The 21,211-nt window shown below is 62.2% G+C and overlaps 1 protein-coding gene across 2 annotated transcripts; it reads right to left on the bottom strand.

The window, feature by feature from the left end:
* Positions 1-2,025: 2,025 nt before the first annotated feature.
* On the bottom strand, positions 2,026-19,543 carry NTRK1 (neurotrophic receptor tyrosine kinase 1). Of its 2 annotated transcripts, XM_045784124.2 has the most exons (17): positions 19,332-19,543; positions 16,271-16,345; positions 15,785-15,856; positions 14,215-14,283; positions 13,384-13,529; positions 13,003-13,145; positions 10,761-10,893; positions 8,981-9,307; positions 8,553-8,570; positions 8,332-8,387; positions 7,994-8,096; positions 7,328-7,474; positions 6,866-6,996; positions 6,549-6,721; positions 4,119-4,359; positions 3,660-3,818; positions 2,026-2,368 (listed from the first exon to the last, which is right to left on the bottom strand). In XM_045784124.2, the coding sequence occupies exons 1-17, from the start codon at positions 19,541-19,543 to the stop codon at positions 2,183-2,185; spliced, it is 2,391 nt and encodes a 796-aa protein (XP_045640080.1). In that variant the 3' UTR covers positions 2,026-2,182. The 2 variants fall into 2 exon arrangements, with proteins under 2 accessions (XP_045640080.1, XP_045640081.1); XM_045784125.2 differs by lacking the exon at positions 8,553-8,570.
* Positions 19,544-21,211: the final 1,668 nt, after the last annotated feature.

Below are 21,211 nucleotides of genomic sequence, written 5' to 3'. Positions count from 1 at the left end.
CTCATCTACGTGTGAGAGAAGGGCAGGGGGGCTCTTAGGCCATGAAACTGGCCATGCGGGTGCAAGCAAGCCTCCTCACCAAACAGGACAAGGCCACGGGTTGCCTGAGGGGTCCCAGGGACTGGCTTCAGCTCCTGTCCCAGTCGCCTCTCCCACGCTCTCGCAGAACATTCCCCTCCCCATCTTGACCTTGTTCCCAGAACCCCTCGCGCGTTACCTGCCCCACTTTTCCAGCAATACCTCTGGCTGTGGTCTTAAGAGCTTCTGACGCCCTGATACTCTTGACCTTGGAAATGTTCCACTTGCCCTGGCAGGTCCCTTCTACTGCCGGACCTCCAACCCCTCTGCTCCGGGGAGGGCCCAAATCCTGCTCAGGGAGGGCTCCCCAAGCCTCCACCCACAGAGTCTTCCAGTCCCACCCCCTCCTCAGCCCTGCAGAGAGGCTCAAGGGGCAGAGGAGGGGGGAGGGTGGGAGTGCAGGTGAGAGAGAAAGTGCCCCCCCAAGCTCCCAGGCTGTTCTCCAGGACAGCCTCTGATTCAGCTGCTTGGCTGGCCTGTATCTGTTTCTGCTACTCATCCGGCCCCTGTCTGTCCATCGGTGTCCATCTGTCTCTCTCCTCTGTCCCCACGTCCCCCTGTACAGTCTTTCTGCGTGTCTCCGAGTCTGTAGGTCCTGCCCGTGTCTCTGCATGGTCTCTCTCTTCGCACCTTCCCTGGCCTACCTGTTGGATCTGATCACTGACCCTGTCTTTCCCACCACGTTGCCACGGCCCCCTTACTCCACCTGCTGCAAGCCCCCCCTCACTGGGCGGGGCCGCGCCCACCCTACCCCTCCCAGGTCAGAACAGGAAGGAGGGCCTGTGAACTTGGCCCTCAGGGACCAGACCCCCCCACCCCATCAATCAGCCTGCAGCCCTGGTCAGACCTCCATTAGCACTAACCAGCCTGGACAAGAGGCAGACACCACAGGGCGAGGCCTAGGGGTGATAAGACCCATATTGAATCACCACGTGGGGGGAGCCGGGCACCCAGGGACATGAGACAGCCACGACATTAGCCCTGAGGAGCCATGGGGAGCGTGGGTTATCGCGGGAGCTGAGCAGGAGATTGGAAGTGATGGGACCGGAGTGGGGGTGGGGGGAACCGCTCCTCTGGGGCTCCTGGTGAGGAAGATGGGGGTGGGGCGGGGAGGAGCCAGCCTCGGAGCCTACAGAAGCCTGGGGCCACTCAGTAAGGCCGGTGGTGTTCCAAGGGGCAGAGGGAAGGGAGAGCTCACCTCCTCCTTGGGCAGAATGGGACAGGGAGATGGCTCTGTCCTCAGGAAAGCACCACTTGGCCCAGGCCCCCACGTCCAGGCGCTGATCTCAAAGCACTCAGAGCCAGGAAGAGTGACGGAGGGGAAGGAACACGGGTCCTGCCTCCCTCACCGTTCCTTTACCTGCTCCTTCCCTGCCCCTGTCACACGCATGCACACACACGTGTGCGTGCACACATGCACATACACGCAGGCACACACATGCACACATGCATGCACACACGTGTGCGTGCACACATGCACACACGTGCACACATGCATGCACATACACGCAGGCACACACATGCACACGCAGGCACACACATGCGCACACACATGCACACTCAAGCGCGCTCTCCCTCTCTCATCCGTGTTCTACCACGTGCCTGCGCTGTTCTGGACGCACGAACATGAGGAAGACCCTCACCACCAGTGCTTCCAGCCTGTCCACCATGACAGCTAACCTCTGTCCCTCCCGCTACAGCAACGGCCTCCCTGAGGTTCTGGGAAGCCCCCCCTGAGGCCGCCCCACCACCAGGCGGACACAATGGCCCCAGGACCAGGAAGGAGGGTGTGCCACGGCCGGAGGTGACAGCTGCTGGAGTAGGACTGGAGTAGGACTACCACTGAGGGGAACTAGCGAGGGGAGGAGCAACCCCTACCTGCAGCTCCATCCCCCACTCCCAGGGTGACGTCATCCCAAGAACTGGCAAGAGACACGCAGCCGAGGGATAATAAATATAATTGCCACGGCCACTCCCGACCCCACTTGTCCCCTCTGGCATGCTGAGGGCGAGTTAGATGCTTTGAGATCACCACAGCTGGGAGCTGCAGGGGTCACGGAGGGCAGGCCCCTGTATTCAGGCTGCCCAGCCCCTGGCCGGGGCCCTAGCCCAGGACGTCCAAGTAGACGGGAGGCGCCTGGGCCAAGGCTTGCAGCCGGGCGTGCACATCCTTGATGCTGTGGCGTTGCTGGGGCTCCCGCTGCCAGCAGCCGCGCATAATGGCGTAGACCTCCGGTGGGCAGGCCCGGGGCCGCTCCAGCTCCCGCCCCTGCGTGATGCACTCAATCGCCTGGGGCCACCAGAGGGAGAGAGAAGAGGGTGCACTGCGCTGGAGCAGGGGAGGGAGGCCAGAAGCCCCCCCCCCCCACTTAGGCTCTCCAGGTGGGTCCCACAGATGTCTGGGCCTCTTGGCTATGAAAAATCTAAAAGGATGCAGTGAACCCCAAGATTCCTTTCCACTCCAACACGGAGCAGCGGGAAGGATTAAAGCTAGGTAGGCTGGGAAGGCTGGGCTGGGGGTAGGACTGCTTCCCGAAGGGCTGGAATCAGACCCTCAGAAGACTTGCCAGGGGATTTGAGGAAGGGGAGGGGCTCAGGGCTTTGCCAAATCCATCAGCCAGGGCTGAGGGCTGAATAGAGGAAGGGAAGGGCCCTCCACCTCTCAGCTCCGGAGGGCAGAAGGAAAGTAGAGCAGGACTGCAGGCAAAGGCCTTGAAAACTGGCTGTCTGGCCATTTAAGGTAGAGGGCAGCCCCACTTCCTTTTGTGTTCTGTAGGTACCATTCTGTGGGGACCTAGCACCTCTGAACAGAAACTGCAGCAGGAAAGAACCAGGTTAGACTCCAGGAAGGACTGTTAGAGCAGCTCAGGGATCCAAAGAAGGAGAGATGGTGGCAGGGTGATGGGTGACGGGGCCTGGAGGCTCTTCCCCCCCTTCTTCCCTCCCTCCCCATTAGAGGACTTGGGTTATGGGCAGCACTAATTCCATTCCTTCTCTCTGTGCTTGAGAAAATTAAAATCTATAACCCTCTCCCCCACCCCAGCAGCCTCCGGGGAGCAGACTGCATTAGGAGGAGAAATGGAAACTGACAGCTGCGAGCCAAGGAGGGGGTGGGGGGAGCTGCTCTGGGAGACGGAACACCTGGGGCCTGCTCTGGCCGTGTCCAGCCAGGAGGGAGCGGGAGCCACGGGTCTGTCCTTCCTGCAGTCTGACCTCCAGCCTTCCTGCTGCAGTGTCAGGCCCTCTTGTGCTCTGCTCTTGTGCTCTGCTCTAGGTCCTCTGTGTCTTCCATGCCTCTCCCTTCCTCCTGATAACGCCTACCGGGTCTATAAAGTGCAGTTAAGGATGGGGGTCTGGACTCCATCTGTAAAGTGCTTTGCGGCTCCCCCAGGAGCCAGCTGGGCCTGGGCTAGGACGGTGAGCGGAGGCAAGAATCCGAGCAGGAAGAATGCAAGGAGAGAAGGGGGCGGGGTGGAGGAGGCACAGGAGCGCCCCACTGGATGGGGCCTGGGGCCGGGGGCAGTGGATGGGGGCACCAGGGGACCCGAGGGGCGGGGCCGGGGGCGGCGCGCGGGGCTGACCTCGGTGTTGGAGAGCTGGTACCAGGGCTGCTTGCCGTAGGTGAAGATCTCCCAGAGCACCACGCCGAAGCTCCACACGTCGCTCTCGGTGGTGAACTTGCGGTAGAGGATGCTCTCTGGCGGCATCCAGCGGATGGGCAGCATGGTGCGGCCCCCCACCTGCGGGCGGGCGGCGCCGCGTCACTGCGGGGGGGGGGGGAAGGGGGGGCAGTCCCGGGCCGCGCCCCGCGCCCCCAAACCCGCCCCGTCATTAAAGATGAATGGAAGTGGCTCTGGGGGACGGCGCTAAGAGGGGAAAAGCGATGGTGGTCTCTGTGCGTCCCGGAGAGGAGACAGACCCTCCTCGGGGCCCAGGAGGTAAGAGGGGGGTAGAGTCCAGAGCGGGCAGCCTGGGCCCCCACGCCGCCCAGGAAGAGGAGGGCGTGCCCGCGCGCGGGGGTGGGGCCCAAGGACCCTTACGCGGTAATAGTCCGTGCTGTAGATGTCCCTGCTCATGCCAAAGTCCCCGATCTTGACCACCAGTCCTTGGCCCACCAGACAGTTGCGCGTGGCCAGGTCACGATGCACGAAGTGCAGACCGGCCAGGTACACCATCCCAGCAGCGACCTGGCTGGCCACGGCTAGCAGCTGCCCCAGGCCCAGGGGGCCCGGAGCCACGTCCTCCCCGCCTGCCAGCAGCTTGGCGTCGGGCCCGTGGGATCTGCCAAAGAGTGACGGAGAGAGGGCCGGGCTTGGTGGGGGGGAGAGCCCCCAGGAGGCTGAGGACCGGGAAGCAGAGGAGCTGGGGTGGAAGGGGGGAGGGGAGTCCGGAGACTGGAGGATGGAGGGAACAGGGAGGTGGGTGTCTGGAGGGCCCGGAAGGGGGCCCATCAGGTGTGCCCACCTCCAGAGCCTCCACCACTGCCCACATGTTCCACATTCACAGCCCCTAGGCAGCCCCCTTGAACTCTGAGCCCAGCAGCCAGTTGCCCCCTGGCCCCCCGCATCTCTTGCCCGTGGACACGCCGCACTTAGGCCTCTAGGAGCTAAGCTTCTTCCCCCAAGTCTGTCCCTGCCTCCGTGAAGGGAAGTTTCCCACCCAGGCTCTGAGCCTGGAACCTGGGGCTCCTCCTGTCTCTCTCACCTTTGCCCTCAATATTCAGCCTCCCATGGGGTCCTTCTTCCTTCCAAAGGCTTCCAAGACACCCTCCACCTCCCACAGCCACCACTCCAGATCAGTCCCTGGTCACTCAGCTCCATTCCCCAGATATTCCTTCTTCTGACCCCTGCCCGAGCCAATGGCTTTGTCCAGACTGCCCCTTCCCATGGGCCAACTTTCTCCTCATCTGTTTATTCCTTCATTTATGGCAGAGCCTTACTAAACACCGCCAGGGTGCCAATCACCAGAGCTACAGCGGAGAGTAGGATACAGCTCAACTGGGGCACCTGATGGGCACTCAGGCTAGGGATGAAGTCAGGGGAGACTTCTTGGAGGAAGAGACATTTAAACTGAGACTCAAACCCTGAAAAAAAAGAGGTGAGTAAGCCATTCAAAAGGGTCAGAGACAGAGGTAGGTGAGGTGGCTGGGAAGGAGACTGGATGTACCAGGCAAAGGGGACTATAAGTGCAAAGGCCCCGAGGCAAGAAGGAGCAGATGGGCTTCCTAGGGAATGTCTTCCAGACTCATCTAGGAGCCTTTACGATTCCCTCCTTTGGTTCCCTGTGCTCCACCCAGCACAGAGAGCCCCTGCTCCCACAGCCTGGGCCCCAGATGGTAGCCTGTCCCTGGCCTACATCCCCGGCACTCAGCACCAAGCCCACATGGTGTCTGCTGAGCCAGAGGAAGGCCTCCTGTCTGGCCTCCCGTTGACTCCAGTCTCCTGAGCCCAACCACCTCCACACTCCACATGGGGTCTGGCATCACCTCCCTGCTGCCGCCCACCCTCCACCGGCTCCTCTTCCTCCACAGGATAAGCTTAGACTCAGAGGTCTCTTCCAACCGAATTCTGTAACCTGATGGTGTGAATGACCCTTCACTCCCAAGAGGGTGTTGGGAGACGAAATCACAGCCATCGACTGGACAGCCACACAGCGCTTTCTCATCCAGAACCACAGTCCCTCTTACTGGCAGGGAAACTGAGGTCAGAGTGGAAGGTCCCAGCTGAGTGCAAGCCTGGCCCTCCCCCACCCGCCTCACACCTCACACTGCGCTGTCCTGGGGAGGGGACATTCTCTTCCAAGGACTCAACAAAGGGAACATGGGATCATCACAGTCAGAGGTTGAGAGCAGGGCTCTACCTGGGGTCATATTCCCCCCTTTGTGCCCTTGGGCAAGCCACGTAAGCCTCATCTGTGAAATGGGCACGTTTCTTGAAGCTATTAAAATCATCGGCACACATTAGTAAACATATCAGAGTTGTTCTGTCCAAAGCAAAAGAAATGAATTTTCAGTGACTTTCTTCAAGTATGAATTGCCATATGCGCTTGGAGACGATGAAGGACGCGCCCCTATTTACGTTACTACACAGATAAGCGTGTCCACGCGCACGCAGCCATGGCGCAGAGTGGGAGCAGAGTGTCTGGAGGGCCTGTTACTGCCGTCGTAGCTCTCCACGCGGTCCCCCCACAGCCTGGCTTCTGGGTGCCCCCTGCCCCGCACGTGGGAACACACTCTCTGCAAGCCACCGTCCTGACTTCTGCTCCTGCCCCCCACTCCCGCCACCCTGTCCTTGGCACAGATGCCCCCCCCTTCACACGTCCGCCTCGCGCCCCTGGGGGGACAGGAGCCCTGGCTCTCTGCTGCTTCTTGGCATCTCCCCTCAGTTCCACAGACGGTCGGGGGTGCGCTTGTCGGGAAGGGGCAAGGGGCCCAGAGCCAGAGGCCAGCACGGGTGGCCAGGCTGTCGTACCGGAGGAAGCGGTTGAGGTCGCCATGGCGCATGTACTCGAAGACCATGAGCAGCGGGCGGCCCTCAGTGCAGACACCGAAGAAGCGCACGACGTGCTGGTGCTGCAGGACGGTGAGCAGCTGCGCCTCCCGCTGGAAGTCCTGCCTTGCACTCTCCGACACCTCCTTCAGCGCCTGCACGCGGGCGCGGCGGGGCTGAGCGCGCGTCCCGCCGCCTCCCTGGCCCACACCCACGGGGCCAGACCCCGCGGCCCACCCCCGCCGGAGCACCCGGTCCTGGAGCGAGGGGCGAGCGGCAGCCCGTGGACGGGCTCTTACCTTGACGGCCACGAGCGTCTTGTCCTGCTCAGGCAGCAGGCTGTGGCACTCCGCCAGGAAGACCTTCCCGAAGGCGCCTTCGCCCAGCTCCCACTTGAGCACGATGTCCTGGCGCTTGATGTGACGAACACCTGCCGGGAGGCGTGCAGGGTCAGACCGGAGCCCGTCTTGGGAAGGGGGGGGCAGCAGGCCAGGACCGGCTCGCAGGCCTGCGTGCGGCGTGAGGCTGCCAGCCAAGGGGGTGGCTGGGGACTGAGAGGGAGGCTTGGTGCCTTCCCCGAAGCCCCATGCTGTGGTGTGTACAGGGAAGGGGGGATGGGGGGGAAGGCTGGTGCAGGCCTGGGGCGGGCAAAGGTGGTGATACAGGGGCTTCTAGACACGCGGGCACACATGCACACACACACGCACACACACGCACACACCCAGGCTCACCCCCGCCCTTGACCCAGGAGAGCTCCTCACAGGCATCACTGAAGTACTGTGGGTTCTCGATGATGTGGCCTTGAAGCCCAGAGCCTTTGCCTTCAGTGGGGGACAAGGAGCTGCCACCCAGAGTCATGAAGTGCAGGGACATGGCCAGTCCGTCCTCTGGAGCCAGCACAGCTGCGCCTGGGGAAGCAACACGGCCTTACAGAGGGGTCACGACCCAGGTACACACCCCAGCCCCTGTTAGGTTGCAGGGCATCAGGCCACCCAGCCGGTAACTTGCAGGGGAGGGGCAGAAGAGCGAGGGAGTGAGTCAGCCAGCAGGGGAAGGGGAGGCACTATGGCCTCTCTCTGTCTGGCTCCTGTCCAACCCCAGGCCCTGTGGGCCACCAAAGAACTCCCCCACTGCCTGCCTCTCCCCTGCAGAGCTCAGACCTCCCAGACCCACTTAGTGTTTGACTACAATCCAGCCGACAATTAGCAGCTCCTGCCTGACACTCTCGCAGCCGCGGCCCCGACAGACACATGCACACCCACGAGCCCCGCAGTCGGGCCCTCACCCACCCCCATACACACCCCCGGCTCTCCACTGTGTGCAGCCCCCGCCCCCCCCCCACGGAGGACAGAGTCAGGGAGAGCCAGTGGGAAACAAAGCCAGCAGGACAGACGAACGGACAGCCCGGCAGCCGCACTCCTACTCACGGTTGATCCCAAACTTGTTCCTCCGTCCACATTTGTTGAGCACAAGGAAGAGCGTCGAAAGGAAGAGGCAGGCAAAGACTGCCAGGCCCACAGCCACTGAGACCTGGGGGCGAGGGTGGTCAGAGCCGAGCTTCGCCTACTCCCTCAGGGTGCCCCCAAGCAAACAGCTCCCCGTCCTGCGTGGGAGCCAGAGTGGGGCCCCAGCCCCTGGCTGTGAGGGTGGCTGAGGCCACACCGTAGCCACTGGCACGCTCCGACCAGAGACTACTACGCCGACCAGCCGCAAGCCCAGCCTCCCGATCCCAAGGCCGAGACCAGCATGACCATCTCATGCTCACCCCAAAAGGTGTTTCATCCTTCTTCTCCACTGGGTCTCCGGATGTGCTGTTAGTGTCTGTGAGGACACAGGGCATGGAGAGTGGGCCTCGGCACACGCGGTGTCTCCTGCAGCAGCCCCCCCCCCCCCGCTGAGCCCTCGGGGACCGGGTCAGCTGTGCCCTCTGCCCAGCCTCGGCTTCAGGGACCAGACAGAACCTGCCCTCCGGCCTGGGCTACTCACCCACTGGCGAGAAGGAGACTGCAGCAGGAGGAGGAGAGAAAGCAGTCAGATGGGGGGCGGGGGCAGTGCGTTTCCCCCCACCCCCGACTCATCCCTTCCTGGGGCAGGAGGGTGGGGTGGGAGGTGGGGTGGCTGCACCTCGAGGAGAAGAGGCATGCGGCCCTTGTCCGGCTGGGCACCGGTGCCCTGGTGCACGGCCCCCTGCTCGGCCAGCCCAGGGAGCGGGGCAGCCCAGGGGTTCAGGGCCCCCAGGGCTTAGGGGATGCGGGGCAGGGAGGCCAGCGCAGAGCCGGACTCCAGAACTCCAGGCCCCTTTCCGTCCAGGACTAGGCACCCCGACTGCGGCCAGGACCACAGCAGCGAGGGGGCCCCTGGATCTGTGCCCGGGGCAGCCCCGGAGGGGGCCGGGGTTCGGGTGGCCTTCGCACCGGGGATGGGGTCCTCGGGGTTGAACTCGAAAGGGTTGTCCATGAAGGCGGCCATGACGAAGGCAGAGGCCTGGCCCGAGGGGTTGGCGGCCAGCAGCGTGTAGTTGCCGTTGTTGACGTGGGTGGGCTGGTTGAGGCGCAGGCAGCCGTGCCGCACTGTCTCGTTGGCCGCGGGCTCCAGGAACTCGGTGAAGATGAAGCTGGTCTCGTTGAGCGTGGAGCCATTGAAGAGCCAGCGCAGAGAGGGCGGCGGCTGCCCGTCCACCGAGAAGGGGATGCACCAGTGATGCAGCTCGACCGCCTCGTGCAGCTGCACGCTGGCCGGGACTGCGGGCGGAGACATGGCCGCACATCAGCGGCCGCGGAGGGGGCCCGGCGCAGACCTGACCCACGGGGCGGGGGGGGGTGGCTAAGAGAAACCGGCTGGTGGGCGAAGAAATGCACAAGGAGGGACCCTCCGAAGAGCGCTGGCGGTGGATCTTAAATAAACCAGGTAGCCGGCGTGTATAACTCGGAGGCTTGGAGAGCTCCCGTGGCGGCCAGGCAGCCCCAGGGAAACGGGGTGCCGGCTATGGAAAGGAAACACGTGGTCTTTTGGATAAGGAATCCAGAAAAATGCAGTGCGATCAAGTGTAAGAAGGTCGGGAGAGGGCCTAAGTATCAAACAGGCAAAAAATATGTAGCTAAAAAGCTTTTGGAGAGGGACACCTGGGTGGCTGAGTCCGTGGAGCGTCTGCCTTCAGCTCAGGCCATGGTCTCCGGGTCCTGGGAGCCAGTCCGGCATCAGGCATCAGGCTCCCGGCTCAGCGGGAAGCCTGCTTCTCCCTCTCCCTCTGCCTCTCACCCCTACTCATTCTCTCCCTCTCTCTTTCTCTCTCTCTGACAAATAAAAAAATAAAATCTTAAAAAGAAAAAAAAGCTTTTGGGAAAAAACGTATGGGATTGAAATAGACCCAATCTAAGGAAAGCAAAAGCCTCTTGATGATGGATACGTAGATGTCACGCAGGGGAACCTACTCAGCAGGAAAGGACCTACGGAACAACAGCTGCTCCCAGCGACATGGGGGAATCTTGCAAACACAATGCTGCACAGAGAAACTAAGCCCAGAATAATACTTGCAGGAGGATTCCATCTCTATAATGTACAAAAACAGGGAAAACTAAACCACACTGATAGGGAAGCACACGCATGTAAAATTGTTTTTAAAAACAAGGAAACGACTATCCCAAAAGTCGGGATGGTGCAGAGAAAAAGGATGGGGAGAGGAAGGGAGTGTGTTCCGAAAAGCCAAAGAATAATTATTATTTAAAGTGTTTGTGTTTTATGCAGATATCTACATTATATTTCACAATTAAAGGAGAAAAATTGTATAACGTACAAGATTTGATGTAATTTGTTGGCAGACCTAGGGAAATCAGGCAGCGAGCCTAAAGAAAAGCTCGGGAGGGGAATTTCTTCCTTTAAAACTCGGATGTACAACAAAAGTGCTCCGAAGGCCGGGGCAGTGGAGTAAGGCAGCGAGAGCAGCTGGCGCCGAGGGCCTCAGGTAGCAAGACTTGGGCAGGAGCCAGAAAGAAATCCACCCCCACCCCTCTGGCCTTGACGAGCCCCCAGGATTTCCCCCACAGGATCAGGTTTTCATGGGAATCTGGAAACAGCTGGGCGGGAGCAGCTGTGGAGATATATATCCCAGCCCCTTCCTTCAGCCCCCAACCCTCAGAGCCTCTTTCCAGGGAAGAAGGGGGGTGCGGGGTTGGGGGGGAGGTCACTGGGACTCACAGGAGACGTTGACCTGCACGGAGACTTCGGCCCGGCCCATGTCATTCTCCGCCCAGCACGTCACATTCTTCTTATTGAGGTCGCTGGTGACGTTGGCCAGCATCAGCCCCAGGGATGGCAGACCCCCAGATTGCTGGGTCAGGAAAGAGAAGGGCAAAGGAGGAAGAGGGTCAGCAGGCGTGGGTATGGAGGCAGGGGGTTGGAGCTGATGTCTCCGGGGCACCCCTGTGGCTCCAGATGGAAAAGAAAGGAGGAGTGGGGGAGTGGGGGAAGGGAAGAGGTAGAGGAGAGAATATAGCAGGAGAATGGCCCCCCACCTTTAGAGCTTGTTTGCAGACTATCTCCGGGACCATTTATTTAATGATCCGAAAAAATCTAGAACACAACCAGTAACCTCACAACAGGCGCAGAAAACCCTGAACCAGGACCGCCATCTGAGCAGCTCAACAGATGTCAAGAACGCCAAGACCCAAACGGACACAATTCAGTCTTGCTTTACATGCTGTTCTAACAGTCTCGGCCCCAGGGAGACCAGAAATACGGAGCTGGCGCTGCTGGCAGGGCGGCGGGTAGAGGCGGCAGCGGCGGCATCCCGACCCCCTCTGGCAGATAAACATGGAGAGGGAAGCTAGCAGCAAAGTGGCTTGATTCTGAATCACCATCAAGAGACTGAATCAGGCTCAGGCTCTCTTCCTAAGAAACTGTGGATGTGTGCCAGTTACGTGACCTTAGGACAATCCCGAATCTTGCTGAACCATGGCTTTCTTGCTTTGTAAGCCAAGTAGGTAGACAAAGTGATGGAAGTCAATGGAGCAGGGGACAAACCTCATTTATCTGGAAATTTCAGAAATGCAGAATTCTTTGACTAAGGGCCAGAGGAGGTGAAGTTTCCCAGGGCTTCCACTGGAATGGAAGCTCAAAGTTCCAGAAGAGCTCTATAGCCTCTCGTGCAAGCTCTGGGTTCCAGCCTCCTCCAGGGGAAGCCCGGCCCTGCCCCAAGCTTCTGTCTGCTATCCCGTCTCCCCCAAATCCCTGTGAGTGCCGGGCAGCCCATCAACTCTTCCCTTTGAGCTGTTCCACCATCCTCCAGTCTCCTGAGGGTGACCAGCCTCCCCTGCCTTCCACTGACCCCAGCTGGGTGTGACTTTTCTATAGGAAGTTTCTAGAAAACAGAAGTGGTAGCAAACATGTAAACCTCCCAAAGAGAAAAGCAAACCCCTGGAATTTCCCAAGACAGCCAAGCAGAGGTCTCTCGCCCACGGTCATGGCCAACCTCTTGCCTCTGCCTTGTTCCCTTTCTATCACTCACTCTCAGTGGCTTTGCTCAGTGGCTCATGGCCCCCCCCACCATGTCTACAGCCCCGGCTCCAGTGGTTCCTCGTCCTCTCAATATTGTTCCAGAGCCTGCAGCTATTCTGGGACTGGGCTCCTCCCAAAGTGAACACACTGGCCCGGCTCCTCCAAGGGGCTGGACCCTGGGTGTCCATCCATATGGGGCCAGGTTTTTGGGTGGCACAGCCCTACTGTTGGCCTCTGTGGCCCTCGCCAGCTGTAGCTACTTGTGGCTGCCCATCGTCAGCCTGAGCACAAAGGGCAAGGCGAGGGAAGACGCCCAAAGACACATCTGCACGACAGAGATAGCAGCCAGAGAGTGCCCAGAGGCTGTTGGGACATCAAAGGTCATCACGTCCACCTCCTCAGTCGACAGATAAGAAAACCAAAGTGAAGGCAGATTAAGGGATTTTTCCGAAAGTCAGTCCAAAAATTCATTAGTGAGAAAGCTGGACCCGGACCTAGACTTTCTTTACTAATAAGCTCATCACACACCCACGAGGATGCTGCTTCCAGAACCTCCAAAGACGGGAAGGACCCTGAGAATGCATCTGGAGGCAGGACTGCAAACACGGTGCACTCTTCCCCGGTCTTGCTCCCTTGTCTAGAAAGTCTGTGGATGCGAGGGATGGCCTGTGGGTCCAGGGACCGTCTCTCTGGTAGCGAGCACCAGAGAGGGGCCTGGGGATCCCCACTGGTCCAGTGCCCACCCTAAGGGCATGCGTGGGCCTGCTCCACAGAACAAGCTGGAGCCCCGTGGGTCTAAACCATATCTGTCCCTCCCCTGCGTTCTATGTGCTTCTTCCTTACTGTCTCTCTTTGCCTGTCTTTGGCCCTGTGTCCTGTCCAAGCCTCTCCCGGGGAGAGGGGAAGAAGAGGGACAGGGACAGGGTGGTGAAGGGCTTCTCACCGTCACTGTGGCCAACTCCTCCAGCTCGGTGAGGATCCAGCCGGCGCCCTCCAGGCCCCGCCCCTCCACCAGGCACTGCAGTGACACATTGTCCCCCACATCCACGGAGGCGTTGGGCATCTGGAGCTTCAGCACGGGCACACCTGGTAGCCCAGGATGGCCGAGGGACATTAGAGCAGGGGGTGGCCTCGGAGCCCTACCCCAGGGCAGTGCCTCCTTCCCCACCCTCCTCAGTGACCCTGAGCCCCTGCTGGCGATGCCCAATGCCCTCCAACCTTCAGGCCCCCAGCTCTCGCCAACGTCCATTCCCCAGTTCCCTGCTCAGTGGTCCCTCTGCAGGCATGCGGCTCCCCCCACCCCTTGTGCACCCCTGGCACCTACCGCAGCTGGCATTGGACAAGATGGTCAGGGGCCCCTGCCCGGGGCACTGCAGCTTCTGTCCGCGCACGCCACCCAGCCCCTCCTCCTCCCAGCGCAGCAGCCAGTGCAGGGCACACGTGCAGTGAAGAGGGTTCCCCGACAGGACCCTGTGGGTTTGGGGGACACCAAGAGAGTCAGGGACAGGGCAGGTGTCGGGCCTGAGGAACCACAGAGGATGAAGTAGCATGTAGGAGGGGGTCAGTCAGACCACAGGGCGGGAGACCCGGGGGGAGGAGCGGGGACAGAGGACAGGGTCCTCTCAGGCACCCCAGGAACAAGACGTTATTACAGGAAACAGAATCCAGAAAGCCCAGGAGCCGGCTGTGGGCCACATGGCATTCCCTTGCCCCACCAGACTCCTCAGGAGGACAGGGGGGGCAGGACTCTGCACAGGACGACAAGAGGGAAGGGCGGTGTGTTCCGAGTGACCCAGAGGCCTCAGGGGCCCAGCACACACACACGGACCACTACTGTCCCCATGGGGCCCTGTGTGTGGGGGCTGGCCATATGGGCAGATGTGCGCACGCACGGGCCCCCAGCCACCAGAGCGCACGGGACATCAGCCAGCCAGCTCTGCCTCCACACCCAGCTGCCCCCAGGGCAGGAGTCCCCCCCAGGGGCCTGCAGCCTCTTGGATGGGGGTCACGGGCGTGGGCAGCGTCCCCATCTCAGCTCACTGCCCAACACGCAGTCCCCAAAGAGCCCCCCACTCCGCCACCACTCCACACGGAGACCCACGTGCCCAGGCACGCACACGCACGCTGCTCTGGCCCCTGGAAGCCCCCTACTCACAGCTCCTGCAGGGAGAGGCCCTGGACGGTTTTCCAGGAGAGAGACTCCAAAGCGTTGAAGGAGAGATTCCTGTGGGAGTTGAGACAGAGACAGCAGCCTGGAACCACCGACCTTGCTCTGACCCAGGGTGAGGGAGGGAGGGGCCACAGGAAGCCAGCGTCTGGCTTCTCCTCCCCAGCCCTGGCAACTAGAAGCCTAGGGGAGGCCCTGGGGTCGGGACAGGTTAGGCTCTTGGAGTCCCCCTCTTCTCGCTGGGACAGTGAGGGTTAACCCCACTTAACCCCCTCCCCAGAGCCCAGGGAGGGGGTCTCAGGGAACAGCCTGCTCTGCTCTCCCCCACTCTCGGCCCCAGCTGGCAAAGTGCTGAGACCCCTGAGACCCCGGCTGGGGGAGGGGACTCCATCTGTGCTCCCCTACACGTGGAGCCAGAACGGGCCAGAGGAAAAGGGGGGCGGTGACCAGGATCCCGAGTACTTCCTCAGCAACCCGCCTCCTTCCTTCCCCTCCTCAGGGCAGACCTGGAGAGAGGGCCCCAAGAGGTGCCAGCTCAAGGCCGCACAGCAAGCTGGGTTAGGAGCCTCACACCCGCCTGCCGCTCTGGGGGCTCTCCGTCTAAGGGGACTGCCCTGGCCCGTCTCCTTGCCCGGCTGTCCTACAGTTTGGGGGGGCCGAGCCGGGCGGCACTACCACGCAGGGATTGGAGAGGAGGCCCAGTCCAGCACCAGACACGGCTGGGTGTGGCCGCGGCCCAGAAACGTCACCTCTGTGATTCTCAGTATCTAGTCTATAAAATGGGGCTCACACTCCCTCACCATGTTGATTGTGAAGATTCACGGACGTAAGTGTTATGAGGTGTCACTGGGTACACGTTTTTAACTGAAGCCCCGGCATGTCGTGAGTGATGTGACTAACATCACCGTTTCTGTCGTAGCTTCATCACTGGACACAGTACAGACTTTAGAGGACCCCGCACAATCCCACGAATGGCAGACCCAGCACCCTGCCGTCTGTCTGTCCACCATGGTAAGAAGGAGGAGCTGAACTCCTGGCCCCAGAAGGCCAGAGGGGGGCTGCTGGCGACTCCAAGAGTCTCCCTCTCCTGCCCCCCACTGCCCCCTCCCACCGTCTACCCGAGGGGCAGAGGTGACTCCCAGGGATGGGCAGGGTGACTAGCCACGGATCTGATACCCGGCCCCCAGGCTATCCCGGGGGCCAGGGAAGAGCTGGGAGAGGAGCCCCAGCCGGAACCTGGAGCACACCCCTGTCCCTTGCTCCCTTTGACTAGTGTGTGTCTGAACTCCAGGAAGAAAAACGGGGCAGGCACCCATGAGACCCGCCCCTGTAGCAGGAAGCATGGAAGCAAGAGGCCAGGACCCTGTGGCCGACGGGAAGGGGCGCCCAGAGCACCAGCATCCCTGAAGGAGAGGCGGAAGAGCCCTGGAAGAACAGCGAGGCCACGTCCCTGCCCAGGTCGGGCCGTCTTCACAACAGCTGGGGGTGGGGCACAAGCCCAGCAGCCACCCATGTCCAGGGGTCCCCCCACTCCCTCTGCCCAGCCCCGGCCACTCACAGGCGACTGAGCCGAGGAGTGAAACGGAAGGCATCGGGCGCCACGGAGTGGAGTCCACTCTTCACGATGGTGCTGGGGGGGGTGCAGCAGGGTCAGCCCACAGGGCCTCCTCTCCTGGGCTCCGCCCCTCTGCCCACAGCCCCGGCCCCCAGTGTGAGTCCTGGACCCCTCCCATCTCCCCACAGCCTCCCCAGCTACCCTGGACCTCGCCCCTCTGCCCACACCAGACCCCGGACTCCAGTGTGAGTCCTGGACCCCCCAATCCCCACAGCCTCCCCAGCTACCCTGGACCTCGCCCCTCTGCCCACACCAGACCCCGGACTCCAGTGTGAGTCCTGGACCCCCCAATCCCCACAGCCTCCCCAGCTACCCTGGGCCCTGAGACCCCTGAGCTTTCTGATCTCCTCCAGCCCCTCTGTCAGCCTCCCTGAGCCACTGGTCCCCCAGGCCCCGGGCTGACCCCCACACCGACAGTCAGCCCCTCACAGGTCTCTCAGCTCCCCCAGGCCCCTCAGGTGAGTGGCATCCAGATGCTGCAGCTGCTCTTGGTTCTCGACGTAGCTGTGGGGAGAGGGGACGGGGGTCACAGGGGCCCAGAGCCACACCCGAGCTCCCACACCCACCCACCCGCCTCCCTCACTCTCACGTATGCAGGTGCACGCGCGCGCACACACACACACACTCTCGTGCGCACTTGCACGCATCCCCCAGTCACACACAGACCTGTGCACACACACACAGAGACGCATGTGCATGCGTGTATCACCATCACACAGGCACACTCACATCCCTCACGCGTGCACACACACGTGCACACACACCTCCTTGCGCAGGTCCACACACACACTTGTGGGCACGTCCGCACACTTCCACCCTCACACACGGACATGGGTATTCCCATGTCTCTCATGGGCACAAATGGATCCACACTCGTACACACACAGAAGCCCATTCTCAGCTTGGGGTTCTGCTTTCCTACACGGGGCCTCTCCTGTTCGTGCTCAGAAATGGGAGTCACGCTGGAACACTTGCTCCCACGGAGGACCTAGGCTCACCAGAGCCACAGCTCTCTCAGCACAGAGGGAACCCTGTTGTCGTGCAAATATGTGTGTTCCCAAACACACAGTCCCTATCTGGGCCGACCCACGCTGCTGCACACTCGCTCCCTCATTTACGCACGCACGCGCACACACACACCACCCTCAAAGCCACGGCCCCTCCCTACACTCAGGCAGCACGCCCTACTCCCCCCCACCCTTCAGCAGAGCAAGCAAGAGGCACAGAGGCTGTCAGTCAGGGACCCCTTGAGCCCCCCCCCAGCCCCAAGAGGGACCCGAGAAGGGGGAGAGGGGCATTGGGAGGCTGGAGAAGAAGGGGTGAGAGGCACAGACCAGTGGTTTACGTGGCAAGAGAGTGGTGGGAATGCTCAAGAAGGAGGGGCATAAAAACACAGAGATAGTGAAACAGAGACTCGGAGAAAGAGACAATGAGTAAGAAGAGACTGGCAGAGAGAGAGAGACAGGCAAGGGGACAGACAGATAAGCACAGGGAGAAAGAAAGACACAGAGATAAGGACAGAGCGCCAGAGAAAGCCAGATAGGGAGCCGGGACAGAAGGAGGGCACGCGGGGATGGAGGCTGCTGAGGCCCTGGGCCCTGCTCAGGTTTGGAATCTGGCACCCCACAGAGTTCCTGAGAACTCGGGTGCCCTGCAGTGGCACGTCAGTGTACCCCCCCCCCCGCACCGTGCACACTCGTCAGGGGCCCCTGGGCCCCTGACTCACTGCCTGTTCTCAGAACTCTCCCTCCTCCCTTTCCCTGGCTGGAACCGCAACCAGCCTTCGTGACCTCTCCCCCTCCCGCTTCCCAGCGCTGGCCCAGCAGCACCGCCAGGTAGCGTTTGGTCCCTGGAGGCCTAGGGAGCAATCCCTCACGACTCTGGGAGAGCGCGTCCCTGCTCACAGGGTTTAGAGCTGGAAGGACCTGGGGAGGGGTGGCGGCCGCCCGCCGTGTGCAAGCTGTCGGCAGCGCACTCAAAGCTGCCTCATTCGTTTGAATTCATCATCAATCTGTCTTTTCGAGTCCATTATCTCCTCGTTAGCTCTGCGGGTGAGGGAGGAGGAGGGGACGGGCAGGCGGAGGCAGGGGGTCAGGCCGCTGCCCCACCCAGAGGGACCTCACAGCTCCCCACCCTGCATGCCTCCTGCTCCCCAGCCCAGCCTGCCCATGTCCCCCACCCCTCGGGGGCTGGACCCACTGGGTAAGGGAACGGGGACAAGAACTCTGATGGGGAACATTCTGGAGCCCAGGCCCTGGTGTGAAGGTGCAGGGGAGTGGGGGGACGGGGCTGGGGGTGACAGCCCCTCCCATCCTGCAGGGCCCTAGGCCCAGACCCAGACAAGGCCATCTCCTCTCCTCCTGGTCTCCCTAGGGCCATTAAAGAGAGAGACTGAAGACCTTCCCGTTAATTACCATGAGATACGGGAGTACCTCGCTGCCAGTTATCGCAGGCTGCTCAAGTAACTTCCAGACAGCGAGGGTTCCCACCTCAGACGCCTTCCAACCCGTCACCGTCACCGCATGAGGCCACAGCTCCTTGCCCACCCTCTAAGCCCCAGCCAGCAGGGCAGGACCAGGATTTTTCTAGCAGTCCCTCTCCTCTTCTAGAAGTCTTGCTGGCCCCATCAGCTACATAGAATACTCAAGTATTTTCCCCGGCATCGCCATGGGATGCTCGATGCCCGAGTGCCTCTAGGCCAATTACTACAGAATACTCTCGTAGGTTTCACCAGCCAAGAACAAGTACTCCAGTATTTTGTAACCAATTACTGCAGGTTGTCAGAGTACTACAGAATGCTGGAGATTTCTCCCAGTTTGGGGCCCTGAAAAGAGGAGAGTCTGTCAACAAGAGCCTGGCTCTCTGCCCCAAGTAGGGGGACCAGGGTGGAAAGGGAGACAGGGCGGGGACAGAGAAGCCAGGAGTCTCGTTCTCTACACCCAAATCAAGGGATAGTGGGGACAAGAGATGGTGGCAACAGGGAGAAGAGAGCTCAGCCACCAAGCTATGCCTCCTCACCACCTCCCACCTCTTCCAGCTCAGTCCCCAGCTCCAGAGGTAAGAGCTGGTGTTGCCCGGTCATGGCAAGGAACGGGGTAGGGGCTAGCTTCCCCTGGAAAGGGGCTAAGGCGGTAAGGGTGCCAAACAGAGGAGTTCTCCACAACTAACCAACCGCCCCCCCCCCCCAGGAGGCAGAGCTTGGGCTCCTGTCTGATCTTCAAAGGCTGCTTCCAGATGGATGGGCTGTTTCAGACCTGGTCCACGGACAGCCCCCTTTGCCCCAGCTGCACCGAGCACCAAGCACCGTCCGTCTGGTCACTGCGGTGGCTGCCGGCCGGGAGCGCGGCCGCGGAGGCAGGCCCAGGTGCAGCCTCCCGCCGCGCCCTCCTCTCCCGACCCCGCCGGCCCGACGAGAGTGCGCACCCTCGGGGCACCGTTACACCCGCGCGCCCCCGCGCCCCCCGCGCCCGCTCGCCCTCCGGACACTCACAGCTCCGTCAGGTTCTCAGCCCCCGGCAGGCGGCGGAGCATATCCAGGGCCCCAGGCCGGGCGCAGCGCAGCCCCGAGGGACCGTGGGGGCAGCAGACATCGGGGCAGGGCGCGGCGCCCGCGGACGCCAGCATCAGCCAGGCCAGCAGGCTGCCCGGCCCCGCCGCCCGGCCGTGCCCGCCCCGCTGCCCGCGCGGTCCGCCTCGCAGCATCGCGCCGGCCGGCAGCCGTCCGTGCGCTCCCAGCCGCGGCCGCCGGGCCTCCCCCGACACGTGCGCCCGCCGCGTTAAAGACCCGGCCGCCGGGAAAGGGCGGGGCCCGCGGCCCGCCCCGCCCCGCCCTGCCCCCTCCGGCTCCACCCCCACCGCTCCCGTCCTTAGCCCCAAGGCTGCCGCCACCGCTTTCGGGGGACCCCGCACCCCTTCTCCCCCAAAACCCCCTGCTCCAGAGGGAACGCCTTAGAGCTGTCTTCTGGGGTGGGGGGCGGTGGCTGGGAAGTGGATCCGTTATTTCTCCCAGCCTAAAGCAGCTGCCTTTAGGGGGCGGGGAGATGACAGGGCGGGGGCGAGGTTACCATCGGGGTCATCCCAGTCAGCCCCCCGCCTCAGATCTCCCTCTTCGCGGTGCGTGCCCCTGAGGGAGTGTACGATGTCACTTGGGGTAAATGAGGTAAAACACTCTCTAAACCCTAGGAAGAAAGGGGAAGAGACCCCAAAAGGACCAAACGCAGGACCTGGGGCAAGAAAACAGCAGAAGGAAGGCGTCGCCCCAAAACAACCTGAGAAGGGAGCCCAGGAAGCCGAGATGCCCGCTTTCAGGAAAGACCACAGGGTGGCGCTAGAGGCCCGCGCGCAGAGGTGTGAGCTCTGCGGGGAGGGGGGCGCGCTCTGCAGCCCCCACGGAGTTGCGCCCCAGGCCCCAGCGACCGCCCCTGACCCCGGCCGGCCAGCGCCAGGCCCCAGGCCGGGTGGGGCCCCGCCGGGCTGGGCTGGCATCGATCGCCGCACTGACAAGAGCATCGATTTCTGCGCGGAGAAATTAATAGATCTTCTCTTAGCTCCTCGGACAAGGGAGCCGCCCGCGGGTGGAGCTGGGGACCCGTCGGTCCTCGGAGGCCGCGCACCCGGAAAGCCCCGGGATCCCCAGCGCCTCCCACCCCGCGGGCCTCGGCGGCTGCAGGAGCCCGCCAGTCTCAGTCCGGGGCGGGGGGGGGGTGCGGTAAGGACGAGCAGGAGGGTCCCGGAGGAGGGACTCTCGCGCAGGGAGAGCCGCAGGGAGCGCGCGAAGCTAGCGCCCCGAGAAGAAGAGGCGCGCGGTTGCCCCTCCGCCAAACCCCCAGCCCCGAGACGGGGACAGACAGACTGATTTGGGAAGGCAACCGGACAGAGGCGAGCCCACAGGATCCTGGCTGTGGCCGAGAGACTTGGCTGGGACGGAGCCTCGCGCGAAAGCGGAGGTGGCGGCCCCCGGGTGGCGGCGAGGGGCTCGGAGAGGCGAACGGCTTGCGTGTTCAGGACCCGGTTCGCGTTCCCGCCAGGTTTCCGCAAGCTCGCTCCGCCGGGTGGTGGCTGCTAGAAGTCACCCAGCAGGTGTCAGGGCTCCAGGGGGCAGAACTTCCACCTCCCCACTCCGCCACGCGGCCCCCCTCCTCCGCCGGCAGCGCGGACCCACGTGAGTGAGTCCGCAGGGGCGATGGGGTAGCTCCATTCCCGGACAACCAGCCCCCTGTATTTTGGCCTTATTTCCCCAACAGACCTGTCCCCTCTCAGTTGTCAGGCTAAATATTTTGGTTTGGCGGGAAGGGCGGAGGGAGCCGGAGGTCCCAACAAGCCAATCCGTTCGGCCCTGGGGCGGGGAGGGCGGGAGCTGGGCGCGGCCCC

This window comes from Ursus americanus, chromosome 2, assembly GCF_024610735.1.
Source record: "Ursus americanus isolate L20-20 chromosome 2, mUrsAme1.1.p, whole genome shotgun sequence".
Lineage (NCBI taxonomy): Eukaryota > Metazoa > Chordata > Mammalia > Carnivora > Ursidae > Ursus > Ursus americanus.
The sequence above is the reverse complement of the archived record's forward strand: the minus strand, read 5'-3'. Positions and strand labels throughout refer to the sequence as shown.